The 12,412-nt window shown below is 30.6% G+C and overlaps 1 protein-coding gene and 1 non-coding gene across 2 annotated transcripts; both read left to right on the plus strand.

Moving 5' to 3' along the window:
- Nucleotides 1-9,155: 9,155 nt before the first annotated feature.
- TRNAT-CGU lies at nt 9,156-9,227 on the plus strand. The gene has a single exon. It is a non-coding gene; the product is annotated as a tRNA-Thr (tRNA).
- A 1,305-nt stretch (nt 9,228-10,532) lies between these two features.
- On the plus strand, nt 10,533-11,642 carry LOC109176040 (cytosolic sulfotransferase 12-like). Its single transcript, XM_019325453.1, has one exon. The coding sequence runs from the start codon at nt 10,571-10,573 to the stop codon at nt 11,588-11,590; it is 1,020 nt and encodes a 339-aa protein (XP_019180998.1). The 5' UTR covers nt 10,533-10,570; the 3' UTR covers nt 11,591-11,642.
- Nucleotides 11,643-12,412: the final 770 nt, after the last annotated feature.

A 12,412-nucleotide genomic window follows, 5' to 3' on the forward strand; every position in this document is an offset into this window, starting at 1 on the left:
TTAATGGCTCAGATTGATTTCAGATTTAATTTTTTTTCCTTTAAATTTCCTAATTTATCCTTAATGAATATGATTATCCGTTAACTTTTCCGTTAAATATTATTTTTTCCGTTAATTTTTGTTAGTTCACCGTTAACTTACTCATTGATTTCAATAAGAAAGGTCTTAGGTTCGAACCTCATCCCAATTAAAATTGGCATAATTAGTACTTTATTTTACTCTTATTAAATTAAATAATAATTTAGTAGCTACAACAAAAAATAATACATATGCATTTCTTTAATTTAGAATAGAATTATGTGTCTACAATGTCTTTATTTTTTAAAAAAAAATCTATTATAAATAAATTAAATAAGAGAAATAATTCCATTAGTTATATTGTATTTATTTTTCTCCAATATAAAAATTCTTTACATTCAAATTCATCAATTGATTATATTCGCTACATTGTCCCTACAATGTCTTTATTAAAAAAAAATTATTCATTATCAATAAATTAATTAAAAGAAATAATTTTATTAGTTATATTGTCTTTATATTTCTCCAATGTAAAAAATTCTATACATTCAAATTCATCAATTGATTATATTCACTACATTGTCTATTATCTTTTTTGTGCACTATTTTTTAATTAAATATCAAAGTTATAATACAAAATAATCCTATATATTTATTTACCAAGTATTTTATTAATACCATGAAAAAATATAAAAAATATAATTAATAAAGGCAATCATATTAACTACTTGAGTGATTTGTTGACAAAGAGAATATTCAAATCACACAACAAATTGAAATGAGAACTACCTCAGCTCGCAATGTCCTTGTTTGACAATCAGCAGTTAGCGGTTAGCGTTAGCGGATTATATTAGTGAATTTGACCAGCGAATTATATCAACGGTTGGTAAAAAGATATTTGAAAAAATTAACTGTTTAGATTAACATGTAAAATGACATAAGGGTATACATATATTTAATAATAATAATAATAATAATAATAATAATAATAATAATAATAATAATAATAATTGTTTAAAATATATATATATATATATATATATATATATATATATATATATATATATATATATATATATGATTAAGTCAATCATATTAATTACTTGGGGACTTTATTGACAAAAAAAAGTATTCAAATCACACAACAAATTGAAGTGAAAAACTACCTCGCAATGTCCTTGTTTGGCAATCAGCAGTTAGCTCTTCAATATTAGTATATATTTAATATTTTATGTCCTAATTTTTATTTGTACTCCATTATTTCCGTATTTTGTTTCAACCATACCTATACAATTATTTTATTGACAATTATAATCAATCTTGACTATATTATCTTGCATTTGTAAACTTAGAATTACCTATTTAAATACGCAAATTCAACATTCAATTATCTATGCATGAACAATTCCAATATAATATTGTCTTGATATACTTTAAAGTACTTATTTAAAAAAAATATTGGGTATTATCCCAATCGCACAATGCGCATAAAAAACTAGTATTAAATTATAAGGTGCTAGTAAATTTGGACTAATTATTTAGACTATCGATTTCACAAAGTTCCAAACATTTATTTTACTGACCATTATAATGAATTTTCTAAATTATTTTGCATTTGTATACGTTAAATTACATATTTAAATAAACAAATTCGGCATTCAATTACTTATGTATGAAGTCCTCGTATATAATTTTGCATTGATATATTTTGAAACACTTATTTAAATATAAACATTAGGCATTAACACATTCGTGCAATTCGCTCCAATGTCACTTTCGATCTGAGTAAATAATAAGTTTGTCTCCAATCTAAGTAACCTTGGGCTCCATTAATGATTGTACTGCATGCATTAGTTAGAACCATTACCAACATCACATGCAACATATGTATAATTTCTTCATCTCTTGGTACTCATCATAGACTTGCACAAACCCCTAAAATTTACTTTTATGTTGTGCATCGATATAATAAAATATAATCAGTTAAAATAAGAAAATTAAATAATGCATGTTTGCGAATTATCTTGTCATCTAGTGACACCAAATTGCTTTCTCATATGAGAAATTGTGAATTCGAACCTTGGTGAAGTCGGTATTGACACTTTGTACTTCAGTAGGTTGAGAAAGACATAATTCTCATACTTGAATTTACCCGATACACCCTTCGAAAAGTGATTATGAATTTGTCATGCCAAAAAAAAAAAATGTTATCAATTCTTTTAATTTGGTTAATTATTTCCAAACATTTCAAATTAGAACCTATAACAGTTGTGTAATCTATCTTATATGTCAAAATAAAAGTGATTGTTATGTACATGTTAAATTACCAAATGAGAAGTCAACAGTGCAACCTATCATGCATCAAAAATCATCTTAAATAAGGTTACCAAGAGGAGTGGTTGAATAGGCAGAGTACCATTCTTGTACTAGAAGATTATGAGTTCTATTCTTATCAATATCATTTTGATCGAATAAAGTATTGTCTTTCTAGTGTGGTTTACCTATTTACTGATTATTACACAAGAGCATAGTTTATCAGTGTACACCGTCGAGTAATGACTACACGTATTCCTTGCCACCCACAAAATATATATAAACACACACACACACACACACACTATTATTAAAAAAAAGTATTTTAATATAATTAAGATTTTAACATTGAGTATTAATATTGGGCATGTATTTTAAGATTTGTTCGGGAGGGTACGTATTCTCATGTGAAATCTAAATTTACAATTCGCACGTTTGCACAGGAGCAATGATTATCATTTGATCGGTAGGGTTTCGGGGGGCTAATTTCATTGCTTCTGTGGATGGTCACATAGGTCCCCTCGGATAAAAATGCAAAGCTCTGTACCGCGGGGGATCGACCTGACGCTTGAGGATGAAACTAGTCCTTCTTTGGCTTTGGAGCACCGTTCCCACCCTTGGAGTAGGGCATGACGCCCAGGAATTGTCCAGCTTTGCATGTGGTACAGGTGGTTTGTAGAATGGGTGTTGGGCCCACTTGGTGGTTTAGAGTTTATTTCCTTTATTAGTTAGCCTTAGGCCTCTTTGCTTTATTCTTTTATCTCTTTGTAACCTTGGTCACTTTTTAGGCCTTGGCAAGACGTTGTTTTAGTTTTTAATAAAAGTTTATTCTTTAAAAAAAAAAATACCCCTATATATACATAGTGAACAATGTTACAGCCTGCATGGGCTACTAGAGGTTTTTTTTTTTTTTTTTTTTTTTTTAATTGAGAAGATGTATTAGATCATATCAAAATAGTCAATGATATTGGTCACATCTACCTAAAATCGACACAATAGGCATCACAATCAATTAATAATAAAGCCAATGATGGATAGACATAACACAATTAATTAAAAGATATTGTGACACTCTCTACCTAAATCTCACATCAACAATAGCATATAGCAGTTGTTGGAGTTTTAAATTTGGAGTACCTCTTCCCTAGTAATAACTCATAAGTCTCACATCAACACAATAGCATATAGTAGTTGTTGGAGTTCTCATAAATATGGAGTACCTCTTCTCTGGTAATAACTCATTACTTTTGAGCAAATATTTAGTATTACTATAATAAAACTAGTATGTGTGAAAAATGAAACTAAAATCTAGAGTCATAAAATAATATATATTGTAAAATGATTTAAAGTAGAATTAAAATAATATTTCAACATTCCTATATTATCAAATGAAACTATACTAAAAAAAAAATTAGCGTGTGTGAAAAATGAAACAAAAAAATAAAACTCAAGTAATAATGTATATTATCAAATGAAATTATATTAGGATTAAAATGATACTTTAAATTGACTATAATGAAATTAGTGTAGAAAAAATAAAATTAAAAAATATAATAATATTATTAAATGAAACTGAAGTGTAATTAAAATTAGATATACGTTACTAAATAGACAATGTTCTACCCAAAAATTGCCGACAAGTTTATTCAGTTGATGTTACAGTCTACCTACCAAGTACCAAGTACCAAGTACCATATTTAAAATGTAATTTTTTTTTTGAAATTATTTAAAATGTAATATTTATTTACGATGGATTTGAAGAATGGATGGCCTACTCAGTACTCAGACAAAGTTATCAATTGATGTTACAGTTCACTTACCAATACTTTTATAAGGAAAATATTATCGGGAATTGTACAAACTCACGTCCCTCTCCAATATAGACAATGCCTACTTACAAGTCTTCTCACCTCAATTTTCAATTTCAAATGGATCTAATTGATAGTCAATTTCTTATTGAATCATTAACCGTTTTAAGTGTATAATATATCAATTTTTTATTCTCACTATAAAGAATCTAAATGAACTTTGACCTGAACTAAATTAAAAGTGAACCCACATATACTTATATTACAAAATAGTCACTTAAAATCGTCATTTTAGCCAAAAAAATTCAACATTTAGAACCCGAATTTTCTTGATTTTTCAGTGTTTGAGTACTCAAGGAAAATGAATTCAAACGAAAATATTCATTATGATCAAAGTCAACAAAATCGGAAGACATTTTTTCGAATTCTTTATCTTCACATCTCTCTCTTTAAAAAAAAAAAAAAAAAAAAAAAGAAGAAGTTAATTTACAGATTTTTAAATTACTTTATAGTTATTAAAGTAACCAAACAGTAGGGGACTAGCCAAATCGTTTGCTCCATTCATATGGGTGGGTCAAATCCCCAACCTTATGCTTAAGAGACAAGGTGCTGAACCACCACGCCAACCATGTTGTTTATCCATTATCATTGATGTGTTGTCTTTAAGTGAACTTTGAATACACAACACTTTAAAATTCCATTGTCTTTGTGCATTTTTTTTAATAAAGACAATGGTTTTATTATCCATTGTCGTTAATCTGTTGTCTTTAAATTAAATTCACGTTGAATATACAATACTTCAAAGATAATGGTTATTAAAACGATTTTCTTTGTATCTTTTTTTATATATAAATATTTTCTAACAAAACAATGATTTTATTTATCTATTGTCGTTAATTAGTATGTTATCTTTAAGAAGAACAGTTATTTTAAAATGAGGCTTTGATAATTATATTTTTCAACACACATAACCCTCTCGTCTCTGTCGTCCTCGTCACGGCGACTGTTTCAGATTCTACACCAACTTTAGAGTTTAGATCCTAGCGTGAGGGGCAACAACAACTTCAGATTCAACAAGGGCCCCCACTTCATTTACGGGTTGTTTGGTTGGAAGTAGTTTAGGTGTAATTGAATTACAATTCCGCGGAAACCACAATTACGCCGTTTGGTTGAAGAGAATTGCAATTTCACCAAATTACAATTCCCTCCAATTGCTAAATTACAATTCCGGACTCCCCCCTAGGAATTGTAATTTAGTGTTGAATTGGAGATTGTAATTCTACTTTATTTTTTTCCCATCGAATTACAATTCTTTTTCACCATAATTCATTTCTTCCAACCAAACGACCTGTTAGTATTTGCTAATAAAAAAGGATCCACTTCATTAAAAATTAGGTTAATTCTGACATGCAAACATTAAAAAAAACAAAAACAAAAACAAAAAAAAACAAAAAAACAAAAAAAAAAAACAAAAAAAAAAAAACAAAAACAAACAAACAAACAAACAAACAAACAAAACAAAAACAAAAACAAAAACAAAAAACAAAAAAAAAAAAAAAACAAAAACAAAAAAAAAACAAAAGAACAAACATACAAGTACTCGCAGGAAACTATAGGCTTCGGAGAAAATGAATTAAATAAGACTTCAACTTTTTTATAAGATGGTCCAAGAATTTGATGTGCAACGACTATCTAGTATTTAACTTCTTTTTTAAAAGAATTATGTTACATGTATTTCTAAATTTTATTTCTTGATAAGTTATTTTTTTCATGTGAATTCTTATAAAAGTATCTACATTAATATTTTAAGTATGAAAATAAAAGTTGAAAGTAAATAATAAGATTGCTAGTGGTATTTTCATTTTTTTTTTTATTTTAAACGCATGTTGTCATTGATGTCTCACTGGTATTGATTTATCTAGGACTTGAGGCCTGACTGACCATGTGATTCATTGATTAATGATAGCTCTGATGGAACTCATGGAAGGTGATGTGTCACGTGCACCACGAAGAGAGCGTTTGATTCAAGTTATATAACATAACTAAGGAATGTGACATTTCAAAACTCACATTATAATGTTGGTTCATATTATCTTAAGGAATTTAAAATTTCCAAATAATGTCACATTCTCTCCACATAGAATTTTGAAGGGAATGTGATTCCCTTCAATTTCTTAGGTTATATAAGATAACCTTGGTTTGTCATTGATAACTCATAACCCTAAACCAAACATGATTATATTATATACCTCAATTTTAATTAAACACAGGAATCTAACATTCCGAGCTAGCAATCTAACATTCCGTGAACCAAAGGTATAAATATATCACAAAGGTTTCAAAAATGCACCATTAAGTGTGTTATGATTTGGTGTATTTTATAGTGTGTGGTACATTTTCGAACATTGTACGTGGTATATTTTTGCACTCAATAATAAATTTGCATCGGCCACATGAGAAACATTGTCCGTGTTTGAACCAATATATATATATATATATATATATATATATATATATATATATATATATATATATATATATATATATATATATAGAATTGCACTCTGGTGCAAATGGAGCGCCCAGGTGCGAATATGCGAATGCCTGATATCCGTCCACGTGTCCAAGTGGATGAGAAACACTGATTTTTTTTTTTTTTTAAATGCGGTGGTATTTTCGTAAATAATTGAACATCGAAGTGCAAGTAAAATGTATTACAAGTGCATGTAAAATGTATTATAGATGCAAATAAAATTTACACCGAGCATCAATACTAAGTGCATCTATAGTTATAAGTAGTTGCACCTAGGTGCATGAATGTTTGTGGGTGGCTTTCACGGGTACTACTACCTGTTGAACTCCCCGCAAGAACAAAAACGATGCCAAACAGAACGAACTCATATCAATGAATGTTAACAAGGCAAAATTTCATACACTTGCAGGCGAAAGTAGGTGCACTTGTAGGTGAAAGTAGGTGCATCCGATCAATGAATGCAGGCAAAAACTACATGCACTTGCAGGCGAAAGTAGGTGCACTTGTAAGTGAAAGTAGGTGCACCCGATCAATGAATGCTGACACGTGACGCGCGCTGATTGGTTCGCTTTTTTCTCCTGGACACTTATTCGCACCTGAACGCGACTATATATATATATATATATATATATATATATATATATATATATATATATATATATATATATATATATATATATATATATATTTCTATTAATAGTGTGATGTATAATTTATAGTGTGTTTTGTATTTGAATCATCATTTTATCAAACTAATTATGTTTTATATTTTGGTATAAATAATTTTTTTTTAAAGTTTTGATTGTCTTGATTTTTCGCCCATATCCAACAATTTTTATATTTTAGAAATATTAATAGTGATATTTTTATTTTTTAAATATAATATACGCAATTTTTTTTATATATTAATAATGAGATTTATAATTTATAATGTGTTTTCTATTTGAATCATTTTAAGAAACTAATTATGTTTCATATTTTGGTATAATGAAAGCTAGGGCATGCACCTCCCGCTGTCATCTCTCTATGAGTGTTGCGATGAGGATGTGGTCAATATTAATACGACGATCTAAATGTGCAACACCGTAAAATCTTGCAGCCATTAAATGTGCAATCTTTCGAGGCTCTCGAGGTTCATCAGTATGAATTGAATCATATTCTATGAGGTCTATGCAACTAATATTCCTTTTTAGGATATCTGTTTATAGATGAGTTGGGTTAAATCAGGATAATTAAATTTGGTCCTGTATCTTAAATTATAAGGTGCTAGTAAATTTGTATTTTAGATTAGTGAGGTGACTTTTTAAACTCCTTTGTAATATACTATTGTTCTTTAGAAATTATAATTGAGTTAATACCCAAAATCGTCCTCGACTATAGTGGTTTTTCTCAATTTCGTCCTAAACGACTTTGGTGACCTAATATCGTCCCAGACTTTTGTGTTTCGCTCAATTTAGTCCTAGCCTTTTGTGTTTTTGCTCAATTTAGTCCCTCATTTGTTATTCTGTCCATTTGGTGTTAAATAAATAGACAATTCAGTAATTTTGATATTGGCATCTCTTTACTCATAGACATGTGATCTGCGAAATCCCTTTTTTTTTTATGAATTACTCCCAGAATTACTCCTAAAACTGCGAATATAAAATTTGATTTGCAAGGTCCGGGAGTAATTCTGGGTGTAATTCGTACAAGAAAAAGGAATTTCGCACTTCACAAGTTGAAAGTAAAGAGAGATCAATATTGACATTACTGAATTGTCCCTATATTTAACACCAATTTGACGCAATAACAAATGGGGGACTAAATTGAGCGAAACACAAAAGTCTGGGACGATATTAGGTCACCAAAGTCGTTTAGGACGAAATTGAGAAAAACCACTATAGTCGAGGACGATTTTGGGTATTAACTCAATTATAATTAATCTAGGCAATTAATGATATTTCACATCTTATTTTGCTTTTTCCGTTTTAAATAGCACTCGGACTATGGATTTATTTATTTATTTATTGTTTTAAATTGCTCTCCAAACCATACCATATTACCATTAGCTTCAATTGTACTGATGGGATAGGTCTAACTATGGAGTATAATTCCCGTTACGTGTTCTAATAAATTATAAATTAAAATGAATGAATAAAAATAGTAGCCTACTTTGTTATTAAATCAATCAAAGGATGACACCTCAACAGGGAGTAAATAATGGGTGTATATATAGTATTAGTGAAGTGATATTACCTATATCCCATAAGTCCATGGCTGGTTTATTTTGTTTTTACATTTTTGTAACTAAAAGAATCTCCAGGAGTAGTTTGGCTTTCTCATAACAAAGTAGGAAAGAGAGATTTAAAAAAAAAATGAAAAGAAAAAAAAAGTGTAGATCTCAATAAATTGGATAGAATTATAAAATTTATAAAATATCATTATCTGACATAATAAATAAATATATAGAATAAGTATAATAATAAAAAGAAAGTAGACCGAATGCCTCCGTAGCATAGTGGTAGTGCGTTCGCTTCGTAAGCGAAAGGTCGCGAGTTCGATCCTCGCCGGGGGCTTTTTGGACATTCCAGTTCTGTAATCGTCTTAATTTGTTGGATCAGATCATTATTGGGCTGGGCCATTAAAAAGTATTTTTGTACTTCTCCATATGCCCGGCCCATAGAGAATTATTACCACTACGACTAACTCTTTTTTATTATTTTCCGGTTATTTTAAAAATATTTTATAATTATTATCAACATTATTTTTATTTAAACAAATGCTATAGTCCTAATAACCTAGGAATTCAGAGTAAGAGCTATCTGGAGTGAAGTCATTTACTCGTTCAATATCGATCTAGTGGAGGGACAACTTTGGATAGAAATACTTGATATTTTGATAAGGTCGAACAAAAAGATTTTCAAAGAGAGGGAGAAAGAAAAAAAAAAAAAAAAGTTACCTAGTAATTCTTTTAGGGATAAGCAATGATATGGTCCCACATCGATTTCTAATGTTTGATAAGTTTTGGAGTGAAGCCATTGATAGAGTAAATTGTTTCGGGTTGGGTAAATATGTCAAGGAACTCTATTATAGATGAAATAATATGATTGTGAAGTTAAATAAAGGTCCGACCACATGAGGTTGGGAAGATTAATAAATTAAAGGTGGTTGGTATGACCAAGAAATTAATTGAAACCTGACCACTTGAGGTCGGGAGGCTCCGAGTAGCGTGGTGCAAGTTAGAACCGTAACAAAAGTCCCCCTCCATGTGAAATAATTGTCCTTTATATAGGGATGAGAGAGGGAATACATGACGAGTGCTCAGCATGTTCTCCACGTGCCCTAAGGAGGTCGGACGATGAAGCTATTCTTGTCAAGTGTCCTTAGAAGTAAACTATTTTAAGTTACCCATAGCTAACCAGCTCAAAACAAAAATGTTAATCATATTGAAAGTCAAACTTGTAAAGTTGTGGTTATAAAGCCAACAATCTCTGATCGACCAACTTGTCTAGATTGCCCCTTAATAATGCATACTCCTGATGGGTTTTCATCGGATTAATATTCAACACGGTACATTGATTATGCCATAAGTTTCAAATTACTCATACACTATCAATTCATAAAATTAGTTCTTCGATACTGCAAAATTTTACTATTTTTGCAATTAATAAAACTGGTTAGGTAAGGATAATCAAATTAACGATCAAATTGTGATTCTGTATCTTAGAGATTGCTTTGGTATTCATAATTAAATCAATATATTATAAATTTTGTCATTTTAATCGTTTCTTAGCGTCTTTACTCTATCATTGCCATAAACCATTCAAAACTCATATCTTCTGTCATTGCCTAACCAAACCACTCTCTCTCTCTATATATATATATAGAATAACTTTCATAGCTGCAAAAACATATAACCATGGCTACGCCATCTGAAAATAATATCTCAAACTCACCATCATCTTTGTCTCAATTTTTACAAGAAAACTCTTACACTGAAGAGTTTAGAGAATTTCTCAATTCACTACCCAAAGAAACAGGTTGGCTCACTCCTGATTTGTACAACTACAAAGGGTTTTGGTTGGAACCCTTTTTCTTGCAAGGTGCTCTTACAATCCACCAACATTTCCAGCCTCAAGACTCTGATATTATACTAAGCACCTTCCCTAAATCCGGCACTGTTTGGTTGAAAGCTCTGGCATTTGCATTGATCACTCGAAAACAGTTCCTTGCGGAGCAAGAAACCCACCCTTTACACACAAACAACCCTCATGACCTCATTCCCTTCTTGGAATTGTCTTATGCAGCAAAAGAGAGACCAGATTTTGCCTTGACTAACGGGTCGAGGCTATTGGCTACGCATTTGCCGGTCTCTTTGTTGCCAAAATCTGTGTGGGAATCAAAGGGCAAGGTGGTTTATCTGTGCAGGAACCCGAAAGACACCGTGGTGTCGTTCTGGCACTTCATGAATAAGCTGAGGAGTGAGCTTCGAGGCCTCGAAGCTATGCCTTTCCCGGAGGCGTTTGATAGTTATTGCAGGGGAGTGTGTAACACCGGGCCTTTCTGGGATCATGTATCGGAGTACTGGAAAGAGAGCCTGGAGAATCCTGGGAAAGTGTTGTTCTTGAAGTATGAGGAGATGAAGAAAGAGCCGGAGGTTCATCTGAGGCGAATGGCGGCGTTCTTGGGGTGTCCATTTTCTGAGGAGGAAGAAGAGTGTGGTGTGGTAAGTGGAATCTTGAGACTTTGTAGCTTTGAAAGCTTGAGCAATTTGGAGGTTAACAAGACTAGTGTTAATGGCGATCTTGGGGTTGAGAATGGTGTGTTATTCAGGAAAGGTAAGGTTGGGGATTGGAGTAACCATATGACAGAAGAAATGGCGAGGAGACTTGATCAAATTGTCCAGGAAAAGTTCACAGGGACAGGACTCATGTTATGATCAGATCCTATATTTAATGTTTGTCTGTTTGCGAGTATGTAGTGTGTACTGTTATTTAATTTATATTTACATGTGTATGTTGTTTTTTGTATATAAATAAGTTATGTATTGTTATTTATATTGAAGTGCATGTTTATTATTGGATCTACAATGGGAGACACCAAATTTATATATATATTTCTTATATGTTACCCAAATACCCATTTAGGATTAAGCACTTACATAACTTTATGTTTGTATACTTACATAACCAATCGTTATGCCATGGAACCGTGTTCACCGTTCATGGTGAACACGGTTCCAACGGTGTTAGTACACCGTTATTTTTTTTTTTTAATTAATTGCGTGACTTTTCTTCTTCATTTTTACATTTCGCGGTTTCACTTTAATTTGAGGTGAGCAATGATTTCGAACATTCATAAATTATGAATTCATGCCTGCACATTCACTTTGGAACCATGCCTACACATTCCTGTCCGAAATCACGAACATTCATAAATTATGAATCCATGCCTGCACATTCACTTTGGAACCATGCCTACACATTCACTTTGGAACCATGAGATTATGAATTTTCTGTTATAAGATTATGAATTTTCTGTTATAAGATTATGAATTTTCAGTTATGAGATTATGAATTTTCTGTTATGAGATTATGAATCTACATTACATTCATAATCTCATAACAGAAAATTTATAATTTAATAAATATTTTACTTTTATGCGATTATGAATTTTCTGTTATGAGATTATGAATTTTCATTACATTCATAATCTCATAACAGAAAATTCATAATTTGATCAAACGCGCGCCGTTAACTC

The sequence above is a fragment of the Ipomoea nil genome, unplaced genomic scaffold (genome assembly GCF_001879475.1).
Source record: "Ipomoea nil cultivar Tokyo-kokei standard unplaced genomic scaffold, Asagao_1.1 scaffold0688, whole genome shotgun sequence".
Lineage (NCBI taxonomy): Eukaryota > Viridiplantae > Streptophyta > Magnoliopsida > Solanales > Convolvulaceae > Ipomoea > Ipomoea nil.